Consider the following 27,917-nt stretch of genomic DNA (forward strand, 5'->3'; position numbering starts at 1 on the left):
TCTCCTCCTCTTTCTGCTGCTTTTATTGTGTTATATGTGCTTACAGATACGCAACCGAGTACAAATGTCAACTTCCGTGCCGCAGGATTTTTTTCATTATCTGCTTGCGATACCACTTCACAACAGCTGGTACAGTAAATGACGTCAAGTTCAGTTCATTTGTTACCAATTCAGCGGTTTCTGCATTTCCATGGATTGAATCATTTAAAACAGATGGAGTAGATACCCAAGCAGAGGGATTCTGACTAGTCAGAACCAGGATGTGGTCCTGTAGGCAGACTCTGCACCAGCTGCAGCAGGCCCTGGATGGGCTCTGTCAGGTCATGGTTTGGTATCAGCTGGCTGGCCTGCAGGGCTGTGCTGCAAAATCCCAGTGCCTGGCACACAAACACAAACGGAAACAAACACAGCAGCTGCAGCTGTTAGACTCTCCGGGGAGAGAAAAGCTGACTTATATAATAATATCACTGCAACAGCTTCCCTTGTCCCACTTTACCCTTGTGACAACCTGATCTGCTGGGCTGTTACACTGTCCTTTATCATTTATGGCTGAGAGAAAATGAGGGCATAAAAGCATTGCTGACCAAACCATGCATGCATAAATGAAAGCATGTCAACCTCAGTGTGGAATTCACTGAGGTTTGCATTTGGCATCCATGGAATTCCTTCAGTTTCTGAGGATTTGCAAACAGCTGGGAATATGAATTGTATGTGTGTTACTCAGTGGTTCAGTGCTCTATCCACCCCCAGCTCTCTCAGACGTGACTTCCATTCTTGCAACAACACCTTGAATCACAGATAACAAGCGAAAGAATTTAACCACAGCTCCCTCAAAATGACATCCTAATGCGGACTGTATGTTCCTACATTATGTACTTTTCAAAGTGCAGCGGTATATCCACAACCACAATGAAACCAAGATGTGGACAAGAGCATGGGTGGAAGTTAAACGAGAAGTAAAATTACCATCACATGCTACTACATAAAAAGAGGAGAAGTGATCATTACAACTCCACACCTAGTTTTTTCTATTTCGTATTTCAATAAATTAAAGTAGAAAGAGACAGTTGGACTGAATAGCAGACTTGCAACTGGGTGTGAGCAAATCATCAATCAACCAGGGCACTCTGACACGCACTCACGCCCATGTCAGGAAGCATTCACCCAGCAGAAGTGTATTTGAGAAGACAATGAGTCCCTCTGACTCTGACTTGTCAGAGCTGACTCTACAATCTGACATCCAAGTGGAAGAAGGCAGACAAAAAGTGAATTTCACTGTGGACATCATAGATACTCTTCAATCAGCTGGAACAGCCTTCACGCTGGTTAATCCTGACATGGTGAGTCCTCGCTCTTACTCCTACAGCTCTCTATCTGGTGGGCTTTTAACAGCAGGGGATAACTGTGGACTAACTGGAGACTCCCAGTAGTTTTGGAACTCTGGTGTGGCTGTTGGTGAAGTTAAAATAACCTCCAGTTGTATTTCATCCAACCCTAACAGCCCACAAAACCCCCCACAAACAACCAAACACATAAATTTATTGTAGTGCACTGATTGTGGTTTAATTGTGTAACCATCTGGTGTTGGGTCTGGTTATATATGTTTACTGTGAGCTGGGATGAGGCTACTTGTGCTGAGCCATAAGATCTCATCTAACCCAGTGAACTTAGACCCCAACAAGGTTTTAAGTCTGTTGCATTCACGTCTCTGGTACAGAGCCTCACCATTGCTGCCTCATCCACTCAGCTGGCATGACACACTAGAGATCTGCTCGTTCAACTCAAATCTAAAAACGTGGAACCTTCAGTGGAATTACAGACAGATCGGAAACCATGGTGGAAGTCAGAGCATCAGGGCGGTCATGCAAACTCCCTCTAATTCAACCTCATCTTTACGGCTTTACCAATTAGAGCTAATCCCACTTTGAGACAGTCATCTAAAGGGGGTAATGGGGAAATGTGTCACTGTGTCAAGCTGAACCAGGTCAGCTCACCTTCACGGACTCTCCTCCCAGGAACCACAGCATGGCCAGACAGTGGGCCACCAGTGCAGTCTGAGCTGGGTCTCTTCTTGAGTCATTCTGCTCAAACTCCAACATCGTTCTTAACATCTTGTCCACTTCAACTCGCTGAGCTTTGTCTGATTCAAAGTTATGGACAGAGACAAAAACGGAAATGTCGTTTCGGTTACAGTATATTACCATGGGCATAAACACACTGTACACTTGAAAAAAAAAAAAAGTACTTTGTGTACTTATGCATTTAATAGAGGAAAGTATAAAATTTGGGTCTGTCTATATCTTCTGTATAGTTTGTGGAAGCATCCTTCCCTTCCACACCCAATTTTCCCCAGTAAAAATCCCAGAAAGCCTGAGAAATTGCGTTGCAGCTAACAGGCTTAGCCCCGCAGTTATGTAGGCCAACAGCTGCGATAGAGGGTAGCGATGCGGATGCTGCACGGCCAGAGATGTGTCAGCACCGGACTCTAGTCCGCCCTAAGCATGGTAGTGTAAATCTGGGGTTTAGCTTTTAGGATTGCACAGCAAGACAGCTCAGCTAAATATAGTAACTGTTGACCTTATTTTTTCAGTGATACGCCAGTGGATCTCTCTGCTGTTTAGCAAGTGGAGCAAATGATGGATTGGTGATGTCATTTTCTGAGTCTGCAACATGTTTGAATAGTACAGTAGAACTGGATCATTGGACAAAACCTAAATGTATGGTTTCATATCATTTCATTATCGTTTTATATGGTTACATATTAGCACACCGTAAGAGGGCTCCAACATCGTGTCAGGATTCTGGATATACTGGGTGTGGGTCTTGAAGAGCTCGGTCAGATGGCGGTGCAAAGTATGTGCCACCTACAATATGAGCAATACAGGTAAAACATAAAGAACATAATCAAAAACAGATTTGGTCAAACCGCCATAATCACATGATCACATGACATCCATTTCATTTCACCTCAGAGTACAAAGAACGAGCAACAGACATCTTCCCCTGTTCGACAAACACTTCAGCCATAAGAAAGTAGCCACCACACGTGACTGTGCTGTCCAGACCATACTCCTCAGTGGCAAAGAAAATCTGAAAAAAACATGAGAGAAATGAGCTTTTTTTTATGAGGTATACTCGTTTACACTGGGGATTTCCAGTGTTGGGTGGATGCACGTGACATGACAGAAACAACATATAGTGCATCCTGAGAGAAGACCAATGAACTCCACACACTGTTAATCTTACAGTAAAATATTTTCAAGCAAAGTGCAGAAACAGAGTTATGACTTTTATTTTTCTCCTCACAACATCAATAAATGTACTGCGTGTACTGAAGCCATTTCTGGTAAGTGTACTAATTATGACACAGACATCATTTGCAAAGTTAAGCAGAGCTGCTTCCAGTTTTCCAGTCGCCATGTGGAGGCGGCCCAGACTCCTGTGCAACCGGTGGTGGACTGCGTGACCACATTCTGGGCTCTTCAACACTGCCCACTCCGCCTGGGACAGGAGTTCGGCCACCAGGGCCAGATTTCCCAAACCTGGAAATGCAAGCACAAGCACACACACACACACACACACACACACACACACACACACACACACACACACAGAGTCATGCATTAGGAGAAAGGAGACAACTTGAGCTGAGAAACCATTTTGTGCTCCTTCCTCACCCATGTTGGCCTCAGCCAGCAGCAGGTAGGCAGGGACCATCTGGACAGTACTGGGGCCATGGACGTCTATGGAGCAGCGCAGGCAGAACTGGGCAGCAGGCAGAGCCTCCTCATGTTTCCCCTCAGACAGTTTGCTCTGTGCCACCGTCCTGCTAATCTTAATCAGTTCCGCCTAAGGAGGAAACCAACCCAGGGGACAGGTCAAGTTGCTTTTACCCCACATTAATTCATCACGTTCCTCTTTCATGAAAATTACTTAACAATATACAACAGTAAACCACTCTTATTTAATGCCAGTGTTCAGTATTAGAGCCTATAGCACTGTGGTAACATCCATGTAATGACATCTACTCTCTTCTTCATCCTGGAGGAAGGAAGTGACAACAAAGATCCAGGGTTCTTGTGCATTTGTGATGTTTAAATTATATGGCTTTTCCATTGCTGTTTCGAAACAGCAGTTGCTGTTCGAAATGTGTTTCTGGTGGTCAGTTAATTCTACCATTTCACAATCCAGGCAACTCAAGTCATATGAAATAAGGAACACTTGGCCATTCAAAAAGAAATGATAAACTGATTTCTGAGAAGATAATTCAGAACCTTTCATGGCCTGGGGAAGTTTATATAGAATCCATGTACTTCTTTGCAAATGAGACTGTGCTGTGTGAATGTAGGTCTCCTCACACTCACCCTCACCTTTTTAAGCTGCATTTCAATGTGGCCAGCCTGATGGACACTAAAGAGTGCCGGGGTGCGAATGGGAACAAGCAACTGACAGATTCTCTGGTGGATCCCCACCCAGTCAGCCTGCTGGTGCTTTGCATCACTGAGGAATAACAAAGGATTATAAAAGAGGACTGCTACTTTAGCTCATTTTTACATTCCCAAAGAGACTCCCTCCCTCACTCCTCTTCTCCCTCTTCAGCCACCCCATGGCTTTGCGTGAAACTTGCTTTTTCATGCATATGGAGGCTCCACTCTGGGCACGATGTGGCAGTTGAGAGAACACATTTTTCTCTGCTTTGATCTGAACAGCTGAGCTGCATCTTGTACTCTACCTGTAGAACAATAGCCGATGTGTTTCCTATGTGTTTAACATGTGTCCACATGTGGTTACATGTGGTACCCATTTTACCACATGTGGTCACATGTATGTTACCACATGTGGTTACATGTGAAACACATAGGAAATTTGTGTGGTTTTTCTGTAAGGATGACCACCAGACAGATATGATTATGTGCACCATTAACTGTGAAATGTTTCTTTACAGTACACATCAGCTGGTTTGAACTGAAGTGCTAACATTGCCAAAGAAGAGCCTCTATCCCATTTAGAAAATATCATCTGAGTGCACAGAGGGCATACTAAATTGTATGCCATTACATAACTGGTCTGTAATTTTGTTCATCTGGCTCTCCTCTCCTGCACACTTCTGTGGAAACTGTCTTGGTTTCCTTGAGTTTTTTTTTTTTTTTTTTTTTTTCTACTGAGGAGCATGTGTGCTCACTCCAGTGTATTTGTGTTCCTTAAGACAGAGGCAGCAAGCAGGCAGTGATCTGGCCACGTCACACCAGCAGCAGCACTGTGTGTTTGTGTCTGTGTGTGTGTGTGGACACACACAAATCAAAGGGGCCTGTCAGGACACAGAGCAACTGCATTTTCTTGTCTCTGCTGAGCTTTCTTTGCACATCACTCCTCGATCGCCTGATAATAAACAGCCACCACAAACATTAGTCTAAACACTAGTCAGCCAGCAGCTAAATGGCTCATTACGCTTCCAATAAACCATTTCACTCCTACTGATGTGATAGCCTTACAGTTTTATTTGGAGCCTAAGTAACTTAACTGGCAACATGTATAATCTACTGTACTTGTTTCAAAACTCTTCCTGCCTTCTATCCTTTGTTTTGAGGTATAGCTGGATGAGGCATAGACTACAGTTCATCCAATTCAAGAAACGTCCTCCACTTGTAGTTAATTTTAAAGGCGGAGGGGGAAGCGAGCACAATAAGTGGCTGTAAGCTCCCTTTAAGATGACTGGGTTTAGTGGCTCATCCCTTTAAATCCCTGCAGGGAGGGCTGTCGCCACATGCTCCTCTTCTCTCCTCAACGTGTGCCAATGAGGATTTCACCCAGCACCATCTTATGATCTGTAATTGAGTGTGTGGAGATGTCCACCAACGCCAAAGGTAATGTTGGCTTACATTTAAAAAAAAAAAAAATGAAATAACAGAACAGACGCAGGCAACAATTGCCTAACAATCACATGAGCAAAAATCCTCGCTGTGGTAATTTCATTTCCAGCTGTTCCTCTCCCTCCCGACGCCACGGTCACATGAACGCTGCTCAAGCCGACGTGTTCGGTGGTTTTGCAGGGAAAGAAATGTGGCAAACACTGCCACCTAACGTCCAAAGCGTAGACATGGCTCACAGGCATTACAAGACGACACCACAACATTGGGAAATTATGTTTTCACAAATAAATGGCCCGACAGCCATCAGCGGCCCTGACGTTAAAAATGGCGACCGTCATCTTGGATAACTCTAGCTGTGTCCCAATTCAGGGTCTGCATCCTTCGGAGGATGGATTTGAAGGCCGATTACGTCATAACGCTGCGCGAAGGCTGTCCCAATTCGTCCAAATTCGAAGGATCCTCCAAATGCAGCCGACAAATGCGTCCTCCTTTTCCCTGTATTTGGAGGATGCGTCGCTACTATCCTTCACGGCCTCCCATATCCCAAGATGCTTTGCGCACCGATTGTTTTTTTTAATAATGGCGACCTGTTGATATGAGGAGCTCAGTTAACAGTTAGCCTTATTAAAACTCTTCACTTACAAATGTTACAAGCTCGTATGTCAACTAATATCTTATTTTGGGTGAATACTCGATTGTGATTGGCTGCAGGGTCTCCGTTAAAAAGTGTTGTAGCACAACTATAAAAAAGTTCCGGTCAAATAGCCTGATTGTTCTAAATTTTTGCGCTGGCTCAAACGCTAGTTGGTAACCGTGGCAACAGAAACTCAGAACATACGTTATTTCACAGTTTATTTATGACAACGGCAAGACAGTAGACAACATGAGTGATTTTATAGTTTCCTTTAACCACATTTAATGATCAGAGTGAATGGTGGATAATATTTCTTGCAATAAAAATGATTTAGGAAACTATCTGTGGACTTTGAGTCTTTGAAACAAAATTTGGCATCATCCTCTGGACACACACAAGCGGTAAGAGGTGCACTTGACCTCTGAAACGATACTTTGTATCACGTAACTTAACGTTAAGCAATCATGTCACTTCCCTCCACTGATTAGATCTAATATAACAGTTGCGCCGACCGAGCTGCAGGTTCTGTGGCCAGAGCCGGTTACCTTGGCAACGCGTCACAACGAGCGATATTAAATAGTCCACTCAGTCGATTTTAATGGTAAAAAAAAAACAAGATTAACGTATTAATAATTGACTTAATATTATTTCTTTCGTAAGTGACCATGGTAAAAGCGGGATAACGCCCTTCGAGGTGTCCATTTTCAGAAATGAATGGACGACGCGGAGGCGTGAACCGTCCGACGCGAAGCTGTGAAGATATTCACATCAGATGAATTTGTAAGTTGTATAATAGGCTACATTTCGCGCCTCTTACAAGCGATGGGAGCTGTACGGGCGCATCTCTGCACCCCGTACGTGTGTTTTTCCCGGGTTAGGAGGGAAGAAGTTATGACGTCGTGACGCAATCACGAAATGCTCCGAAGGCTAGACCGTCCCATTTAACGATAGTTGATGCGGCCGACGGAGGATCCTCCGAAGGACCCAGCCTCCGGAGACCGCGTAGGCTGGGTCCTCCGAAGGATGCAGCCCCTGAATTGGGACACACCTTTTGAAACAAAATTTGGCATCATCCTCTGGACACAGACAAGCGGTAAGAGGTGCACTTGCCCTCTGAAACGATACTTTGTATCACGTAACATAACGTTAAGCAATCATGTCACTTCCCTCCACTGATTAGGTCTAATATAACAGTTGCGCCGTCCGACGCGAAGCTGTGAAGATATTCACATCAGGTGAATTTGTAAGTTGTATAATAGGCTACATTTCGCGCCTCTTACAAGCGATAGGAGCTGTACGGGCGCATCTCTGCACCCCATACGTGTGTTTTTCCCGGGTTAGGAGGGAAGAAGTTATGACGTCGTGACGCAATCAGGACACGCTCTGAAGGCTAGACCGTCCCATTTACCGATAGTTGATGCGGCCGACGGAGGATCCTCCGCAGGACCCAGCCTCCAGAGACCGCGTAGGCTGGGTCCTCCGAAGGATGCAGCCCCTGAATTGGGACACACCTTCTGTCTTACCAGTAAAAGGTGACCCGACATTCGGTGCATTGCAGGTGGGCTTCTCTTTGACAAAGTTCACACAACTTCTCCGCTCCTCTGGGCAAGGCAAGGGGAATTATTTTGGATGTTGTCCCCAGAACTTGAGCTTTAGCCTCCATTAACACAAGAAAGTGCGTTTGAGAGACGTAAACACACCACCTGTATGCGCCAGTTTTCCAACGTAAAACTAGCCGATGAAGCTAAAGGCTGTAAGTTTACGGTCGCTATGGCGACGAGCACAGTGCGCAAAGGCGTTACTTAAGACTTAAAAAGTTCTGTATGTGAGTGTAATGTGAGGATACAGTCTATATTCTACATTTGTAGTAATAATAATAGCACTAAGAAGAGGACTACAACTTATTTTGAATCAAATGTGCAATTTATTATTATTACAAAAGAAAAAAAATTCAGGGTAACAACAATGGACATGCACAACGTATGCTTGTTTGTGTAATATCTATGAAAAGCAGCAGCAGTAAGCAAAGCAATAAATCCTACATATCAGCTTTAGGTACAAAAATAGAAATATTTCCAGTTTGCTCTAAGGAAAATTAAAAGCAATTCCAATGCTCCATGAGGCCTACAACACTATTAACAACAGTACATAATGCTGCTTTGGTGTTTGTCATCCTTGGTCAACACAGGACAGCTAGCTGACAACAACCTTAAAGTAAACAGGTCTTAAAACAGGTGAGCATTATATATTGGATTAATATTGAGTATTCAATGTTTGCTACAGAGGTAGCCCATTATTTCCTGATAATTGTTCCACTATGCATCTCCAATTCAAAAACGTAATCACATTAACCAAGGCCAAGGCCATATTATAGCCAACTGAGACTCCTGCAAAATGAGTATTTCTCATTAACAAGAAGTCAATTTCTTTACCCAATACTGTTAATGACATTGTTTTAATGTTTCTGGTCACTCTTTCTTACGCAGGTGGATGTATATGATCCCGCTGCATAGCAACAAGGGAACACATACGCAGGCCAGGATGAAGCAGTAGCCAAAGTGTCCTGAGGTCAGTTCTCTGGAGTCCTGAAGGATTTCCTTTTTGTGAAGTGTGTAGATGAGAGCTGCAGAAAATGCAGTCAACCCTAAAAAAAGGAAATATGATGTTTGTTTTAGAAGCCGGAAGTGTGGAAACATTTGCAATGTTTGTTACCTGCTTTCTTTCAGATACATATCAATTAATGACATATACAATAGAGTTAGAGCAACACCCTCATGCTCCCCTGAAGCCCACAGCATGGAAACATTAGAGTATATTAGCTTTTGTTCAGAATGTCTCACAGAAAAGTCAATATTGGTCGGGAACACAAAATCTGTGGTGGTGTTTGCGTTACTCAATATACAGTTGATATATTTTTAAAAACTCTTTTTTTAAAACTCTTATTTTGATTGCAGGTCGGGGCACGTTTGTGATCATAACAGACCCCAAATGTATATCCGATCCACCATATTCCATAAATTTAGACCAGTTCAGCCATAACTAGGAGTAATCTATTGGTACAGCCTGTGTACTGAATGATTGTACCATTGTTTGGAGGGTGTGGTTTGGCCACTTGCAGTACAACCTTATTATATATATTATATTTTTAATGGTATAAATGGTGGGGTGACAAAAAATTACTCTTTCAGGTTTTCCCTCACCAACAAGCACTTCTGCTTCTGCTGTAGCTAAAATACCTCGAAAGATTTAGTTTATATGCCAGCTGTGGACGTTCGGCATGTGTTTCCCCTCTCAGTCTGTAAGACTAGGGCCACACTTTTCATCACACACGTCGGTGGCACATTGTCGCGCTCTCCTGTTACCTGCAAAGACTTGACACAGCCCAGTGAAGTAGAAGAGCCCACCCTTGGACATGGTGAAGAGTTGACCCAGGAACACCAAGAAGGACACCGAGGAGAAGACCACCGAGAGAACCATCAGGACCTGCACGGCCTGGAGCCAATCTGAGAAAGGAAAACATTCCCACATCTGAAAACCAGTCTTATTTCTCAGTTTTTGCCTAGTCAGGCTAAAGTCCCTGTTATGGAGGTATATAACATGAAGTAGTTGCTCACCAGTTTCTTTGGAGGATGTACACAACCAGGTTCCTGTGAAGTTGTCAAACCTACAGTTGTACCACAGGTCTGAGTTCTCCATGCCATCCCACTCCCACCAGGACTTTAAAGAGAGATTAGACATGATTCACACGGTGCGAAATGTTGCACTTATGGAATAATACAGTTAAGAACAGACATTGTGTCTTAAATATGGCTGCTACCTTCTCCATGGTTGCAATGAAGAGCATGGCCAGTGTGATGAGATGCAGGAGGGTCACAAACATAAGTAAGTACGCCATTTTCAATTCCCTGCCGAAAACAAACAGAACAGTACAAATTTAGGCTTCCTGAGTAACTGCTAGTAATGCTGGATGCAGTTGCAAAACAGTTTAACAAGGCTGTTGGTTCCACAGTAAAAATCAGAGTTGGGGAACTTTCCTGTTTTGCCTTGAAACATAAAATGGAAAATGTGAGTAGCTGAGTTAAGTACTATAGACTATGTTGTGTATGCTTCAAAACAGAGAGTGCTGAGTTATTTTTACAATTTCTCTTTGACTGGCCTGTGTGTCGCCATCATACAACAAACCTGCAGAGAACCTGGGCGGGCCTACTGAAGTCTAAATGGCTCCAAAATATTTACCTAATTAACCTCTCTGGCCGTCTGAATGGTTGTTTTTATCATTGCGCAGGTTAAACAGTCTGCAATTCAGTGTGCACTTGGGTTTCATTAAAGCTGCTCTACTTCAGAGGAAATTAAATCTGAGGGAAAGCCTGTGATTTTTCAAAGCTAGTTGACATTGTAACCACAGTGGAAGAGCACAAATGAGCACGTCAGTTCACCATGAGGAGACACGCAGTGAGACAAAAAAAAAAAAACCCCAGAAAGAATCAAAACAAGCAAATAAGAGAGAGGATGAAATTGTCTGTGTAGATCTTTATCTGTAGGAGAGGTCCATCTGGGTGGGCGGTGGAGTCTTGATTACTGCCAAATTATGTCATTACACTAGATCTCATCCATCACGTGAACGTGAATGAAAGTTCTCTGATAATGGTCATGAAAAGAATCGCTTCGTGTAAGGGTTGTGGAAATGATCTTACTATAGCACACAAGCGGTGTAATCATAAACACATGCGTCTTTTGATGGCACGGTGTTTGCTACAAAGTACTTTTAGAGCTTGTGTTATCAGGCGATGTGATGCAAGAAGCACTACAATACTACCTTTGTGTTAAAATCTGAGGGTTTAACAAGATATTTATTTACATATCATGAAAAGTCAGGGAAAGAGCTACTTACCCCAGGTTTTGCCTGTTCCTCTGAATCAGATCCCGGTAGCAGCTCAGGAGCAGCTTCAGCAGTCTACAACATTGTGCCCCTCTTGGTGGCCCTCTCCCTTCCCAGCCTTGCCACACCCCCCTTATTTTTTCAGTCTCTCCATCCAAACTTTCCAAGGAGAACGCCCATTTCCTCTGCGCACAACAGAGGTCCTTTTTGCTCTGGTTGGAAGGCCCATCGGTGCAACATCACCATCCAAAAACGACTTAAATGAGACCCACCCATGGCCAGTGAAGGCACACGAAACCACACGAAAAGCCCTCCTCTGTAAACAGTCCACTTGGAATGCCCTTGTGCATAATGGGTTTTCTGCCATATCCCAGCCATTCATGATCTGAGTCTTGTTAGTGCCAGGATGAAAAATAAGCACACAGCTGCAACATAGCTACAGCAGAACATAATGAGTATTCAGAGTGCACTGGTCATAGAGAAAACATCTGGGCGGGACACCATGCGAACATGCCTCAGTTCACGTAGTGGGGCCAGTGGGGGTAACAGCAGAACAACAAATTCAATGTCAAAACACCAATTATATATCTCCGTAAAAAAGGACAATATGTACTCCTGTAGTGGACAAAAAAAGACATTAATGTCTGAAATCTCCATTAAAATAAGAAATAAATAATTTCAAAATGTTCTGAGGAGATTGAGCTAAATGCTGAAATATTGACACTGATATTTCATCTCCCGTGAGGAAAAGACTAATGCAATGTTTGTCGCCCCCTGGTGTTTATAATCATGCATGAATGACATTAATCAATCAATTAATCATTAATAATATTTTAATCGAAAGCCATGTCTGAACTACCATTGAGAATTTTGAGTGAAGACTGATATTGATAAATTGATTGATGTATACAAACTCCTAACTGAGAACGACACCAATTTCGAGAATCTATTTTAGTACTATTTTAGGCTCAGTCATATGTTTATTAGGTAAAGTCGTTAGGATTATTACTCGCGTGTAAAGCTGTCATTTACAACGATATTTTTAATGTAATCGTTATTGTTTTTAACGAACACGACCAGTTAGTTGGTTCCAACTCTCTGAACGGCTGTTCCCTACATCGTTTGAATGGTACGGTCCGTTGCCTAGGTGCTAATAGAAGCCAATTCACTCCGCCACGCCTGTCCTCAGCACTTAGCTTTCCTGTCGCCGTTACCCCTTTGAAAGGTGAGTAAAACTTCTACCGCGCACTGCATAGTCAGCTTCACCACTGCAAAAACGTTGACAATCAACAGGGGTCTTCAGCCATAACAACGAAAACCATGCAAAGCGTTCACCAGTTGCTGCCAAGCGGCCACCGGAGAAAGCTATGGCTAACGTTAGCGCGCTAGCGTTAGCTGGGGGTGAAGTATACTACGCTAACTTCGGAACTAACTTTGCTAACTAGCTAGCGCTGCAGGCAGCCACAGTTGTCCTTGTTGGTTATTTACTAGCTTAATATAACACAGCGCGGCCAGCAAATCTGAAATTATGAGCTAGCCACATATTTTTGACTAGTGAGCTTGCGTAGTCAAATGGAATGCAAGCAGCTGTTGTCCTACAAAAACCCTCATTTTGCTCCTCCTCGTCAGACATTTTGAAAAGAATAGTTAACGTTAGCTGGAAAACAGATTTTTGCCCTCAAAGTCGTTACCAATTGTAAATAACACCACCGGGATTGCCCACATGGCAGTAAATGTGCGTAAATTGTGTTGCTCAATGCAATACTCCCAAATGCAGGACAGGAAAAAGTCTGCTTCGATGATAGAGATGTTCTACTTATTGCTGTCCATGATAAATTCTTCACGATAACATAGGGGATCAAACACAGCTAATCAGCGTGAAGCTTTGCATAGCCTCAGGTGATGCAACGTAATTCAGCTGTAGTGTGCCTGCGCCTGTCTAAGCTAACCTTGTGACTGCAGGTCCTAACACGGCTTGACAGTACTGTTCTAAAGTATCTCATCTTTCACAGGGGAACTTAAGGACAAGAGACGTTTCTATGGATGAATTGCGGCAGCAATGGGAGTGATCTATTATGAGGACCTGCTGATCTTTTCCACATCCTTGCAAATTGAGTTGTACCATACGGGATACCATGTAGGCTAAATTGTCGTTTGGCATCAGTACTTGCAACATTGAAGAAAAAGTTCATCATCCACAGATGCAGCTTCATCAAACTTAATAATTGACCATGGATCATGAAGAGGTAACATTCATTGCTCACAGATAACACCATGCCAATCACTGTTGATATGCTGCTGTTGTTCAACACCAGAAATATTTGATTAAACTTGTGTGAACTATTTCAGACGACACAGACTTTGACTTTGTTTTGCTGCTTACTGTTTGCTGGCAATTTTTACTTTGTTATCATCTTATCATGTATAAGTTATTGTAAAATCAATGATTTACTTGAGAGAGCGACTGCTGGAGTATTAACATTCACCAGTATTAGGATGATGATTATAGTTAATGTCTGATTTTTTGAACCATTTGTTCCACAACAGCAAGAGCAAAGGCCAGTTGCTGTGATGTTTAGGTGCAACAGGCACATGACACCTGATACCCAGCTTGTGACAATATGGTGCATGTTGTTGGAGCAGTGACCACTCTTGGAGTAGTTTAAATGCTGTGTGGCAGAGCTGCTCAGGTTACAGCCACTACAGTGTACAGTATTGAATTCAGCAACAGGTGTTTAGTGCTGGCATGCCAGCCTGATCTTGTGTGTCACGCAAATGGATCAGTTTTCAGCGAGACTGACAACCTTGACGTTGAATGCTGTTGTTAATGCTGCAGTTTACATGATAGTTTGCTGCATCATTGTTTGGCAAAGGTAAGTAATTCACAAGTGAAAACAATTTGCTTATATCGTTTTGTAGTGTGTCACATATTCAAAAAAAATATTCAGAAGAATATTCAATTCAATTCAATTCAATATTCCTTTATTAGTCCAGGGAATTTGAGCATATGCTGCTTTGGAATTGTTTCAGCTTTAACTAAGTGACTCTTGAGTTGAATATACTATATGCTATAACAAAACAAACAAACAAACAAAAAACCTTAGAATGACAGGCAGTTAGCCAAGGCTACTCATTGGTAGACAAGCTTAATTTGTGGATGTTCTGAGAGATATTTCACTTTGTTATTTTACAAGCTGCCACTTAACAGTTCAACACTTGACTGATGAATATGTTATCTAGTCATATAATATTCAGCTCCTTCTCTGGGTTCTCAGGTGCGGACAGTGCTGGACCAGATTTCCGTGCGGCTTCAGGAGGATGGCTTGCCTCCAGGAGCCAGTGTTGAGGAGCGGCAGCGCCACCTGTGGCAGCAGCTGCTCAGCAGTGAGACAAAGCTTCGGTCGGCCGCCCAGGAGTTGCAGACCTTGCGTACCCAGCAGGCCAATGAGATGACGGAGGTGAACACTTTGGATTCTTTAGAGTTTTAGTTCACGAACTGTTGCACCAGCACCATAGAGCCCTTGAGCCCTCGGCATTGCAAATGATGCATTGCTTATTGTCTGTCAGGTGGAGAGCTACGTTGCACATATTCGAGGGCTGCTGGAGGAGCGTGAGTGTCTGACTGCAGAATATGAAAGAGACAATGAACACTTGCGACAAGAGCTTCACCACATCAGACAACAACAAGGTGAATTCAGTGTAAATTCAGTGCAATGTTGGCATTATTTCCTTTGGGTTGTAGTCTAGCCTTGCTTACCAGAGCTCCTGAACAGAATATTTCAAATGCATGTTATCTTACAATTTTCATTTGCCATGAATGTTGCAAAATTAGTCTGATAATATAACAAAGCATACTTCCCCTAAGCCAAGTATTTGTGTTTATCTGAAATCTGCTGCCATACAGCAATACACTATTCTGTGTTAAATATTATTTCATAGTCCTGCTGGACAAACTACTGACTAGTGAAAACTCCCCTTTCTTCCAGAGGGTCAGACCAAGGAGCTGGCAGAGATGTTGGCTCAGGAGGACCTTGGGGAAATGGGCTTGAGCAGCCCCAGTGAGCAGGTGGCATACTTGCTGGTGGAGAGGGCCACACTACTGGAAAGGCTGGAGGCCGCTGAGAGGAGACTGGAAAGTCAGAGCCTCACTGAAGTCCAGCACCAGGTAAAGGAATGACCTGTCATTATCAGTAGTTTTGTGGTGTTGCTGTGGTGTTGTTCATTGTCGCTGCTTGAACTGTAAATGTAAGACTGGTAGTGAAAGTGCACAGCCTCTACAATTTTGAACAGTGAATGTACAGTCTTCAGTCGTATTGAATTTTCAAATCAACCTGTCCTAAACCAATGTTTAACTATGCAAGGCAAATACGGGCACCATATAAATGTGGTCAATTGAGTTGCTGGTTCTCTGTGACACAGGAGCATATTTGCCACACGATGGGGGAGGAGTTTAGGCAGCAGAGGGAGGATATGCAGAAGACCATAGATAACGTGACGAAGGTGAGACAACCGTGTTTATGGCTTGGCTGAGTTACAGGTCTTCATAACGTCAGGTTGAATTCAGTTTGTGGAGAGATGAACAACCTAATTTTTCCAAAGTACAGGGATGTGACGTGATGGTTATATAGTGTCTGTTGTGATTCTACACATTTGGGTATTTCCTCTCAGCAGTGTTCATCCCAGAGTCCGCTGAAGAAGCTGTTTGGGCTGCGCAGGTCTGGTCAGAGCAAACACAATATTACCCCTGTAGGTTTCCACCTCACAGCTTATACTAAGTAACTAACACTGATGTTGTGAGAAAGGGCATTGCTGGCTTGGTTCAGAGTGGCACTACTTTTTTGAAACACGCTCCACACCGACGATGTGTCTTGATATCAACATCACTGCAATGATGCTGCCAACATTGCTCGTCTCAGTAACACATCTGTGAATGTCATTTTCTAACAACAGATGAGTGCTTGAAATGGGTGGAACAGTAATGGCATGTCACAGGTAACAGCATGTGTACTTTCTGTCCCACTGGTTACTCTATGAAGGTGAATGCTGACATACAGTATAAGATTATCACTCACTGCCCTCCTTTCAAGGCCTGAAGTCATGATGAATCTCACCTTCAGAATGCATGTCTCTTACAACAGCATGTTGGGCCACTTGCATCTCCAGTCTTGACTACCAGTGTTCCTTCCTGTTGCACTCGTCCCGCTCTGACCATCCACACTTCATTCTTTTACATCAGGCTCACAGTGAAGAGATTGCCAGGGAGAGAAATGAGCGCCAGCGACTGGAGCGGGACCTGGAAGAAGCGTCTAGGAGGCTCGCAATGGCTCATCAGGATATCCGCAGACTCACCAATGAGCTGGATGCCGCCAAAAACAACAACCTAGACCCAAGTGGTATGTTGCAACAACTCACTGTATGTGTCCCTCAAAGGACTTTGAGTCTATATAAGACTTTGATGTGCATTTCTAAAGATTATATATGCTTATATTTTCTATGTTGTTTTTTGAATTAAGTGGTTGTCAGGTTACAGATTTGGTTTATATAACAACGGAATTGTCTTATGAATACAGCATATGAAAAAAAAAATTTAAAACGGCACCAAAGAGCAGAAATCTTATATCCAGCTTCATACAATTAAAAATATGCCTATAATCTCAGGATCTGAGCTTCAGGGAACAGTCCAAGAAGTAGAGAACCTGAGGAAGGAAGTGGACCAACTGAAACACTGTGGTGAGAAAGACTTGGTTTTGAACCTAAACACTGCCATTCAGTGTGTGGTGTAACAGATTTTAGTTTACTGTTCTAAAATACTGGTTGGCTTGAGAGTCCTTTTTCATATTTCTTAAGAAAACCACCTTTCTGGACAAATTGACCACCTTCCTTCAATTGCCATGATGCACTATAATTATTACCATGTGTAAAATACTGTATGATAGTAAGGTTTAAAAAGGCACAACAAGACAAACAAAAGTAAACTTTCTTGTATATTGTATCCACATATCTATCTATGTATCTATATATGTGTGTGTGTATATGTATATTTATACATACTGTATATACATGTGCATTTATTTTAGTCATTCATGGTCATGGTTTCGTCTCTTCACAGATATGATGAAGCTGCAGCGAGCCAAAGAGCAAAATGACAGACAAGATGCTGAGAACAGAGCTCTGAGAGAGAGAGTCCACACTTTAGAGTCTGAGAAGAAAAATCTCCTGGACCAGGTTGATATTTTACTGAATTTCTTTGTTAAAATAGAAGCCAAATGTTGTCAAAGCAGCTTGGCATTGTTGGTCATGTGTTTGTCCAGTTGGCAATAAATGGTGTTGACCGAGATGTAGCCAAAGAAGATGGAATGGACAAGAGTGAACCACAAACCAATCTGTGTGGCCACGAAAAGGATTACATTCACAAACGGTAAATTCACAAATTTTTCAACAACTGCATCCTGGTTAATAATGTGATCATTAAGGTTCCCACCTGCTCTCTCTGACTTTAATTATCATCATTCTCTGTCAGATGCCGTGAGGCGATGGAAGACGGGCTTGTGCAGGTGAGGGAGCTGCAACGGCAGCTCCAGAGACTACGCAAGGACCAGGAAGAGCTGGAGGAGAGGAACGAGGAGCTGGAGGCACTGCTGGGGGAGGCTCAGAACACCAGCAAGGAGGAGAGGCATCGCCACGAAGGAGAACTTGAGGGACTCCAAAGGAGGGTAATGAGCAGCACTAAATTCTTGCTCAAAATTTGTTTTCATTATCTCAACTGCAGAAAGAAATGGTGCATTATTTACTGATCATTTCTGTGTTACATTTCACCTGAGAAGTTCGGAGAGAGAGACGGAGTTTTGCAGATGTTCATTAAAGTCAATCCTTGTCTAGAAGAACTCAGGCACTATAATGTAGTCTAGGACTGGTTTTAAGAATAGTTGTAGCTCTCTGATGGCTGAGTAATAATTTTAACTGGTCAATGCAGATCAAAGGCCTGGAGGCAGAGCTTAAGAAGCAGGACGCCCAAGACAAAATGTTGAAGAATGGAGAAGAGCTCAAACCCACTGAGTCCTACTTACAGCTGGTAAGAAAGAACTCTTTGTATGATAAGCAGCAATGAGACAAGAAAGAGAGAGCAGGATGGTCATCCACATGTGCTGCATGAAATTAGAGGAAGCGGTTGCAGCGTCACAAGTTTGACCAAAAATATCATTTGGACTCAGATTTGTACAGAAATAGAGTAAAATAGAAAAGTTTTAGTGTTCAGTAAATTCTTACTATTCTGTCCTCTCAACTTGCCATAAATAGAAACTTAAATGTGAAAAAGAGGAATAAACTTACATCTTGGCCATCAGTCTGCAGAGATTAAATGACGTTACATCAAAAGAGGTGACATACTTCAAATGTCATGTCAGCCTAGTAATGCTTTGTGTTCCCCTCTCACCATGTATGAAGCATCTAAGGGACAGCAGCCACGAGAGGTTGGCCCTGCTAGAGGCTCGTCTGACCGAGGAGAAGGACTGGAGGAAACAGCTGGAGGTAGACCTCAGTGCTGCCCAGGCCGCCCTCAAAAAAGACAAGGAGGTAAAAAACACATATATCCAATGCTCTGTCTGACAGAAAGGAGATTTAGTCGTGAAGCACAATATTTAGGAAGTTCGCTTACAGGTTACCCAGAAACTGTCTGTAATTCCCTTATTGTCTACATCAAAGGCTTTGCAGATAGGTGAGCGAGAGCTGAAGAAGCTGAGACTTGAGGTCAACAGACTTCAGACAGAATGCCAACAGGGGAAAACCTTTATCAAGAGCCTCACTCAAGTCAAGGGGGAAAAGGCAGTTCTGGAGGAAAAGGTTTGTTCATTTTATCTTTTTTTGAAGTCTGCTTGTCACTGCTGACTCCATGCATAGGTCAGTCCTTTTAAACATGATGAAACTGTGGAAAGCAATCTTGCTACAGGGATAAACATTTATTAAATACCGGAAATATTTTAGTAGAAATGAAAATTAAATAAGAATATACAAAGAAATGAACACACGGTGATTGCATGGTGTGCAAAATGGTGCAGAATGTTAAGCTTGTTAAACATATTTACATTTTAATAGTTGACCAAGAATTTGTGTTTACATAAAGAATGCAACAAAAAAGGAGTATTAGAACAGATGAATGTGATATGAAAATAGCGTATATTGAGCATCAACAAATCTGCATGCATGTCTCACTTTGGTCATTTACACCACTACAGTTATTTTTCATGTTTTTATCCGTGAATCTCTGCCTCACAGGTGGCCCAGATGGAGCGCACCCACAGCCGACTCCAGAGTGAGCTGGAACGCTACAAGGACAGTTATCGGACCCAGGAGGACTTCAGGGAAAACAGGCTTCAGGTCGACCAGCTTCAAGAGCAGGCCGACGGGCTAACTGCAGAACTCAGCAGCCTCCAGGCAACACACAACGCCTTGAGGTTGTTATCAGCCCTGATGCGAAATGCATCGGCTCACACAGTAGTATTTTTGAGACATGGGTCTAAGTAGATCAGTGTTGGGAGATTAGTGATAGCACTTAACTGGTACTTCTATGTTGTATCATGGCCAGCAACAAGATAGGACTAGAACACTGGAGCTTGCTGTGTTTTGCATTTTTTTTTTTGCATGTTTTACAGATCTGAGATGGTTTCTGAGCGGCTGCAGACGGCTGAGCTCCGGGCAAAGCTGAGCTCCAGTATCCAGGAGAAGCTGACAGCTGAGGGGGAAAGAGAGAGACTGGAGCTTGAGATACAGCGCCTCAAAGAGCAGCTCAAGTGGCATCAAGAGCAGCTCTCATCTACAAAGGAAGCACTTGTTAGCAGCCAGACGCCTGAACTGCACACAGCTCATGTAGAATCTAGGCTTAGTCCAGTGGAGAGGAGCACAGAGGAGTGCTCACATCAGGTAACTGGATTACATGTTCACTGATAGGGTTATTTTGATTTGTGAAAAGGGTCTCATGTGAAATCATTATTAGAATGCCCTTCAACATTACAGTCCTGGTGTCCTCAAACAAGGCTGCATCCCCACCAGCTCACAGACTGAAGCTGATGCCAACCTTTGACCTGCTCGTAGGAGGAGGCGAACACAAAGGGAATTTCCCTTGTAAGAATCACTTATGATTTGTGTGTGTGTGTGTGTGTGTGTGTGTGTGTGTGTTGTGTTCGTAGCTTTCATGTCTGAAGCAGGAGCTAAAGCATCTGCAGACCAAACTGGGGGAGGAGCGGCAGCTGGCCTCTCAGCACCAATTGGCCCTACAGGCTCAGGCCAATGAAGCCCAGGCACGCATCAAGGTACGTATGATTATAACACAACCTGTTGCTGCTTCTGCAGTTTAATTTACAATCTCCAATAATCACTGTCTCCTTTGTATTCAGTGTTACAGAGTTTCACTTTACTACATAGTTGTCCTTTTATTGCTTTGCTTTTCATATCACAGCAGCTGCATTATGCTTTCATACTTCAGGCAATAGACAACTTGATATATTATTTTATTCAGTAAAACCACAGATCTGAATGAATTGACAGTAATACAAAAGCACATTTTGAAACATTTCTACAGCTTAGACTGTGCTGTTTCTGCTAGTTGTGGACCAATTAAGCAGATCAATATCTGACATGTTGAGACAATTAGCATCAGCCAATGCCTGCGCTAACAAGGCCTATGAATTAAAAAAATTGCCTGTAGACATGTCATAGACAATGCACTTTTTTATTTTCCAATATTGTCTGTGTTCAAGTGAATAACACGTTAGTGTCAAATAAATGTTCGTTGGGACCAAAAACAAAGGGATGCTGTTGTTAAAGGTCCAGTGTGGAGGAATGAGGGGGATCTATTGGCAGAAATGTAATATAATATTAACAGTTTTGTTTTCATTAGCATATAATCACCTGAAAATAAGAATAGTTGAGTTTTCGTTGCCTTAAAATTAGCTTGTTATATCTACAGAGAGAGCTCACACTAACCCTGAACAGACACACTAGCTCTAGAGGACATCTTCTGCATTTCTCACACCCACTGTAGGGGAGCGTGAAACAAGGATTATTCAGTAAGTTGCAATCTATCTCACCACTAGATGGCACTAAATCCTACACACTGGACTGTTAAGTGCACTAAAACGTCATTTATGTTTAGTGTTTTGTTGCACTCCGATATTAACATGATATTGGCATCATATATTGGCCGCCCCGCCCTCTAAATGTTGGCAGCAGCCAGTGAAAAACCCATATAGGTTGACCTCTAGTTTCTGGTAATTGTCCCCTCTTTTGTATTCATAGTAAGTACCGATGACTAACGAAAAACTCAGCATGTGGGATTGGCTTGATGATTCATCACAGACGACAAAAAAAAAAAGTCTGAGCTGGGGACACTTGGCTGCCTGTATTTATCTGGCCTCTCTCTGAGCATAAACCCATCCAAACTGTGTTGCCCTCTTCAGTCCCAGGACTTAGTGCTGACCCAGAAGGCGGAGGAGGCAAAACAGATGAAGCAGGACCTGCAGAGGACCCAGAGCCTGTTCACCTCTGCTGAAAGAGAGCTGCGCTACGAGAAGGAGAAGAGCATGGACCTGAAGAGACACAACGCCTTGCTGGACCAGGAGAAACTCAAGGTCAATATCTAACTACACAAGTGCACATTTGGATTTTCCTGAATACCTCTGACATTCAACACTTAGTCATCATCCTAATCACTCTCTTAGTCATCCTGTCACCTCACTCTGAATGCAACAGATATGAACAGATATGAAACTGTAACCTAAACCTCAACAGGGAAGAGAGGTACTATTCAAAAAGCTGTAAGTGTCAGAATAGGTGTTACACTGATGATATCTCTTTCTATATTCATACGCTCTTATCTCATGCGCTTCCTTCAGGTCTGTGCAGAGCTGAAGCAGGTCCAAACCAAGCTGGTCCAGGTGGAACAGAGCGTCCACACTCAGGTGGCTGAGTGTGAACGTCAGCAACAGAAAATCAGGGAACTTGAGTTGGAACTGGCACGTAACTCCACAAACCGCAGCGCCACCACCAGTCTGCAGGAGGATCTGCAGGCCGAAAGGGCACGACTCATTGCTGCTGACAAGAAGGTCAGTGCTGGTGCAATTTATCCACGGGGATAAGCACTTTCATTTAATCTGATGCTAAATCTGGTGCTCTTGTTTTGTTGATGGTGCATGTTATTTGTATGTACTTACAAATTCGTCTGATTCTATCTAAAATATATATATATATATATAATAGCAATAAACTTTATTTGTATAGCATCGTTCATACAGCAATTACAGCTCAAAGTGCTTTACAAGAAAGAAGTCACGTGCATCAAGGGAGTGCTTTACATCAAAAAAGACAGAATGTTCATAAACAGATAAAAAATGAATGTAAAATAAGATGAAGAATAAAACTCACTTCATAATGAAAGCAAGAAATGATAAAATATAAGTAAAAATAGATTACATGGAATGCAATGCAAAATCAAGTGCAGCAGTGCACAAGCGCGAGGCACATGATCTGCAAGACTGATGAAAAACTTTCTCCCCTTTGATGTTTGTTTTAAACCAGTTTAACACACAATCAGAAAGACCAACCGACTGTTCAAGACAATTGATTAAGATGTCATGGTCAATCCTATCAAATACTGCACTTTGATCTAACAGGACAAGAACTGAGGCCTTATTTTCATCAGAATTTAGTCTGAGGTTGCTGATTATTTTAGTCCGAGCAGTTTCAGTGCTATGGTTTGTTCTAAAGAGTGAAATTCCTCCAAAATGTCATTTTCTTTAAGAAAGGCATTAATCTGTGCTGAAACTACTTTTCCCAGTATTTTGCAGTCTATTAGGTAACCAGCTTTATTACTGGTTATCCCTGGTTGCCAGTTTTAGGCTTAGTCAAGCCAGTGCACGTCAAAGAAAAAGGCAGACTGAGTTAAACTGGCTTTGTGATAAAGGCACCCTCCTCAACAGAGGGCTCACGAGGAAATCCTGGCATATCCTGGAAATGAATAGGAGGTCGGGAACTTCATGTTGTCTGTTTGTCTGTGTTGTGATAGCAGGTGTTGGAGCTGCAGCAGCAGCTAAAGAGTGCCCAGCACCAGCTGCGTGTGGAGGAGGCCCGGGCCAGCGAGACCAGCCGCCTGGAGAGGGACAGCAGGGATCTGTCTGACACCTTGTCAGCCCTGAGAGCCAAGCAGCAGGAGGAGCACATCACCAGGTCACACAAACTGTGGTGCTGCTGATGCTACCCAAATTTGACTCGGTCACCGTAGTAACAACAGTGCCGTAGGCAACATGGCACGTTGTAAGGCACAGTTCTGAGCCACTCTTTTTGCTGACCGACCTTATATCCAGATTTTCTTCCATTTCCTATCTCAGGAAGTTGTTAGAGCAACGTGAGGAGGAGCTGCAGCAGCAGGTGCGCTCCCTGAGGCTGAAAGAGGCCTCCATGACCAGGACAAATGCAGAGCTCAGCCACCGTGCCCAGCAGCTGGACACCCGTCTGGCCGTCCTGGAGGCTGAGCTTAGCAAGGCTAGAGAGGAGGTAAGGAGCAGCAGCTAGAGCAGTTCATCAGATGCCATTCATACTGCAGGGTTTTGGACACCTGAGGCACCTTTAACTCTCATTTTCACACTCGCATTTTTACAAAGATATTGTACACAGTCTTCACATTAAACTGCTGGCCATATTTAATGTTTATAATTTATATGCCTCAAAATGTGTTTAATCCAGTGTGAGTTTGGATTGAAATGTTTGTTACATGTGTCCTGCAGGTGAGAGACAGCCAGAAGTCGAGCCACCGACTGCAAGAGGACTTGGTGGCCAGTCAGCAGGAGGGTGAGAGACTGCAAGGGGAGCTGCAGCAAGTTCTCCTCCAACTAGACACACACGTCAGGTGAGACACACACACATGCACAAATATAAATATCTATATTGAACACTATATTATAAAATTAGAAACCAATAACCATGTATTTTCTGATCAGTTGAATAAGATTATAGCATAATTGTTATCCTTAATCCTTAATTAAGATGAGAAGTTGCTGTTTTTCCTGTGTTTAATTTCCTTTGCTCCTCCAACCAGGAAGTACAACGAAAAGCAGAGTCAGCACAAGATCAAGCTGCGTCAGGCCAAGCAGGTCTTTCTAAAGGCGACTACACAAAGGGACCGCATCATCCAGAAACTGGAGAATGACCTGCTGCTGGCCTCCAGCCTCTCACACAAGGTCACACACGTGATGCAGAACGCAGTCTGAGTCCATTTACTTCTAAATATCCCACAAGACGTGTTTGCACCTGAAAAAGATTTCTGTTTTTGTATATTTCTTCCTCTTGCCTCCTTCCTGGTGGGTTTCAGGAGAAGGAGAGGATCAATACAGTGACGGAGGAAAATGAGAAGCTTTTGGAGGAGAAGAGGGAGCTGTTGCGGAAGATAAGCGAGGCAGAGGAGATGGGTAGCAAAGGCATGAGGACCGCCTCCACTGTCCAACACAGGTACTGAACCTTAATGAATAACACTAATGAATTACTTTTTTCATCCATAACCGCTTTTGAAGTGGCAGTTTGAGTAGTTATTTCCAAGTGGTAATAAGGGTTGTCAATGAACTTTCTAAAGGTCAGCTTAAATTGTAAAAAAAAATCCAGTCATCCAACAGTGAAAATCAGTGATTGATGTGGACTCCCTGTTGTCCAGTAATTTTCTTTTTACTGGGAAAGTCTGTTTAAGTCTGGCATAGTTACTGCCCTCTCTCTCGCTCCTCTCATGATTCAGTGAATTAAGAGTTTATTTGAAGGTGGTGTTGATTGTTGGAACAGTGAAAAGATGAACTGAGAAGGTTTTTGTGAGTTTTGTTTTGTTTCTGCTGTGTTTGAATGAAGTGGGTTTTACGATGATAAAGTCGCTGTTTTTGTGAATGGGGTCTGGTGGCTTTGGCAAGAGCGATATAACAGCTGTTTCTGGTTAAACAAAACAGATCTTTCTCTTTCACAGAAATGTATCTCTGTTGGGATCATTTCCATAATGTGTCAGACACTCAGAATAACAGTCTGGTAAAACAAACACTGTTTGTGGACGTACATTGACGGTGCGTAAACGGCTGGAGGGATTACATTGCAGTCCGTTTGCAGCTGCCAACTGCAGCTCTCTCATTCAATACTGAAAAACCTTCAAAAATTGTTGTCGCCATCAGTCACTTTGAGACAAAAACATTGAAAATAGGGTCTATAACCAGATAATATTTGATCGGCATTTCTCCCATTTGTCCGGGACATCAAAATCTTCCAGGACACGTGGATGGACACTCTGCACCCAACGTCACTTACATTGATTGAAAATCAAATGTAGGTCAAGCTGATACAAGGGAATCATTCAACAACACATTATAGGACATGTTGTAACATTTAGGTATGTCTGTCTTTTAAGAGACATGCTGAAATAATATACAAGTAGTATGTCTCTTTACCCAATGTAATGATACTGTAAAGACTGAAGGCCAGTGATTCATGGGGCTTATAAGTTTGTCTCTGAAAGTGTTTGTTTGGATGCCTTGTGGACATTTCATTGTTAGCCAAAACTGTCATTAATCTACACGTGTTAGTGAGGGCTGAAATGACACAGTGGCTAAACTGTTCTTGTGAGTGAGTGTGACCATTAATCTGTTCTAGAGTCAACGTCTTAGCGTTGGAAAACAGACAACTTCAGGATCGAACTCTGAAACTCTCCAAGCAAGTCAGCTCCTTAGAGCGTGCCCTGAGGAACGTCCAGTCGTTCTACAGCCTCGAGGTAACATCATACAGATGTTTTCTGCCTCAATGGGACATTCCAACCAAAATTCAAAGATTTTCTTTATTGCTTTTAATTCTTTATGTGAGATGAAAAACTCCTAATTTAATTGTTTGCTGTTTGGCTGAAAATGGTGCATAGTGGATTCTATCTTGGCTGAGGCATGTTTTAAAGTGAAGAGAAGCTTCTTGATCTGATGTAAAATGGGCCACTTGTCCCTTCTTCTGTCGTAATAAAAACACTTTGATGTGTTTTGATCATAAACGGTTCAAATGATCAACAGAATACCAAGAAAGTGCTTCCCTCTGAAAGTCTCTGTGATGGCATCCTGCATACATCTGCTCTCAGGTATGTTGGCATACATACACACACGTGTCTGCTTCTACGTGCCTTTTCTGCCATTTCTCACCACATCTTTGTCACCAGTCTGACGTCAGGTTCGTGTGACCCACTGGACATCCTGGACGCAATCTGCCGTGTGAAGGTGGGCGAGCGTGTGGCGGTGGAAAACACCCAAGTGTCTGTCTCCGCACAGCAACCATCAGAGCAGGGCTACCTGAATCTCACCTCCCCATTGGCTCCTCTAGACACCAAAGGCACAGAGGAGAGCTCTAATAGCAGTGACCAGGTATGAGAGGTCAGAGGTTGTTGTGGGTTTGCAACAGCGAGCTGCCAGCAAAGGAGAGTGTCAGCGTACTGGGTAGCACTACCGCATCCGCCCACTTCCACTGGAGACAAAATAAAGAGTCAGAATAAAGGAGTCAAAAAATATGTAGAATGCAAGTAATCCTTTTTAAAAGACCGTAATACTGAAAGAGAGCTTCCACTGCGGTTCTGCTCAGGGTGAAATCTCAAAGCAGATTCTTGTTCGGCTTGTTTTTGATCCAGGTTCAGACTGAGGGTGAACATTTGGGGAATTTGTGAAAAAGGCTGTGTCAAATATTTTTTTATGGCGGATTTAGGAAACAGGGTGTAATAGGAGATTTGATTTGGAAGCTAAACATGTGGCACAGTCTTGTTTGTATGCACAAATGTGTGCATATGTCGGGGAAGTTGGTCAGTTGTTCGCATCAGCACACCAAAGCAAATCAGAAAGCTTGAAAGCCTCACGTTGTCTTATTTGAAAGATATTTAGGTACGCACTCTAACCATTAACTATTTACTTATTAGCATGCATATTAGTAGCTTATTGGGTCTTTATTATTCATTATTAAAGCACTTATTGATGCCTTATTCTGGGGGTTAGTGTCATTAAGGGTTAGGTAGTTCATATACACCTTCCTTCCTTCCTTACTATGAATAAGCAGTAATTACGAGGGTACTGAGGGAAAACCTAATAGTCTAGTACTTGTAGAAACTGATTATGCCAACTAAGCATAAGTAAGTGCTTATAATCACTAATAAGGAACCAATATGCATGCTAATAAGCAGCTAGTTAATGGTGAATATGTGTTCCTGATAAATGTTACTGAAATCTAATTTTTTTAAAAGTAATGGTAAAAGATGTTTCATGAGGGAGACTTGAATGAGAATAGTTTAAACTGAGCACTTTATAAGAAGTCTGACGTGTGTTTACATTTTGGGAAGACGTAGCAGTGGACTTCAACGGTGGGTACAATAACAGTGTATCGATGGTACGTATTTTCCTCCAGTTAAACTTCAACCTGCCAGTGTTTTCAATGAAAAAACGCCTGTGGTGTTGTATCTTCATGGTTTTACTGCATCAAAAAAAATAAAAAAAAATAATGTTGG

The 27,917-nt window shown here is 42.8% G+C and overlaps 3 protein-coding genes across 9 annotated transcripts; 1 reads left to right on the forward strand and 2 right to left on the reverse strand.

Moving 5' to 3' along the window:
- Positions 1-25: 25 nt before the first annotated feature.
- zmynd12 (zinc finger, MYND-type containing 12) lies at positions 26-8,216 on the reverse strand. The gene is made up of 8 exons (XM_076741858.1): positions 8,028-8,216; positions 4,371-4,500; positions 3,678-3,849; positions 3,373-3,542; positions 2,968-3,090; positions 2,771-2,864; positions 1,995-2,140; positions 26-377 (listed from the first exon to the last, which is right to left on the reverse strand). Exons 1-8 carry the CDS (start codon positions 8,165-8,167, stop codon positions 246-248), a joined length of 1,107 nt encoding a protein of 368 aa, XP_076597973.1. The 5' UTR covers positions 8,168-8,216; the 3' UTR covers positions 26-245.
- Positions 8,217-8,412: 196 nt separating this feature from the next.
- On the reverse strand, positions 8,413-11,481 carry emp3b (epithelial membrane protein 3b (MAM blood group)). The gene is made up of 5 exons (XM_076741859.1): positions 11,396-11,481; positions 10,322-10,409; positions 10,119-10,221; positions 9,867-10,007; positions 8,413-9,148 (listed from the first exon to the last, which is right to left on the reverse strand). Exons 2-5 carry the CDS (start codon positions 10,397-10,399, stop codon positions 8,973-8,975), a joined length of 498 nt encoding a protein of 165 aa, XP_076597974.1. The 5' UTR covers positions 10,400-10,409; positions 11,396-11,481; the 3' UTR covers positions 8,413-8,972.
- A 1,055-nt stretch (positions 11,482-12,536) lies between these two features.
- On the forward strand, positions 12,537-27,911 carry ccdc30 (coiled-coil domain containing 30). Of its 7 annotated transcripts, none has more exons than XM_076741844.1 (28): positions 12,537-12,608; positions 13,396-13,629; positions 14,659-14,841; positions 14,951-15,071; positions 15,370-15,548; positions 15,803-15,883; positions 16,052-16,129; positions 16,620-16,776; positions 17,042-17,113; positions 17,493-17,608; positions 17,695-17,801; positions 17,904-18,096; positions 18,357-18,455; positions 18,827-18,955; positions 19,085-19,222; positions 19,655-19,833; positions 20,032-20,299; positions 20,566-20,688; positions 21,835-22,005; positions 22,270-22,479; positions 23,439-23,599; positions 23,761-23,926; positions 24,157-24,278; positions 24,468-24,609; positions 24,741-24,877; positions 26,048-26,165; positions 26,449-26,513; positions 26,592-27,911. In XM_076741844.1, exons 2-28 carry the CDS (start codon positions 13,615-13,617, stop codon positions 26,797-26,799), a joined length of 3,738 nt encoding a protein of 1,245 aa, XP_076597959.1. In that variant the 5' UTR covers positions 12,537-12,608; positions 13,396-13,614; the 3' UTR covers positions 26,800-27,911. The 7 variants fall into 7 exon arrangements, with proteins under 7 accessions (XP_076597959.1, XP_076597962.1, XP_076597961.1 ...); XM_076741847.1 differs by having other exon boundaries at positions 23,442-23,599; XM_076741846.1 differs by having other exon boundaries at positions 16,055-16,129.
- Positions 27,912-27,917: the final 6 nt, after the last annotated feature.

This window comes from Chaetodon auriga, chromosome 10, assembly GCF_051107435.1.
Source record: "Chaetodon auriga isolate fChaAug3 chromosome 10, fChaAug3.hap1, whole genome shotgun sequence".
In the NCBI taxonomy this organism is placed as follows: Eukaryota; Metazoa; Chordata; class Actinopteri; order Chaetodontiformes; family Chaetodontidae; genus Chaetodon; species Chaetodon auriga.

Bases quoted from the DNA above. Each gene is read 5' to 3' on its own strand.
- zmynd12 (XM_076741858.1), bottom strand. From the start codon at position 8,167: ATGGAGGCTAAAGCTCAAGTTCTGGGGACAACATCCAAAATAATTCCC. The intron at 3,091-3,372 runs GTCTGTGTCATA...TGTTTTTTTCAG, and splicing joins TGCTTAACTTTGCAAATGAT to ATTTTCTTTGCCACTGAGGA. The intron at 378-1,994 runs GTGAGCTGACCT...TTTGTGTGCCAG, and splicing joins TGGGAGGAGAGTCCGTGAAG to GCACTGGGATTTTGCAGCAC.
- emp3b (XM_076741859.1), bottom strand. From the start codon at position 10,399: ATGGCGTACTTACTTATGTTTGTGACCCTCCTGCATCTCATCACACTG. The intron at 10,008-10,118 runs GTGAGCAACTAC...TTCCTTTCTCAG, and splicing joins TACATCCTCCAAAGAAACTG to ATTGGCTCCAGGCCGTGCAG. The intron at 9,149-9,866 runs GTAACAGGAGAG...TCCTTTTTTTAG, and splicing joins GCTGTGTCAAGTCTTTGCAG to GGTTGACTGCATTTTCTGCA.
- ccdc30 (XM_076741844.1), top strand. The intron at 15,072-15,369 runs GTGAATTCAGTG...CCTTTCTTCCAG, and splicing joins CCACATCAGACAACAACAAG to AGGGTCAGACCAAGGAGCTG. The intron at 17,114-17,492 runs GTGAGAAAGACT...GTCTCTTCACAG, and splicing joins GGACCAACTGAAACACTGTG to ATATGATGAAGCTGCAGCGA.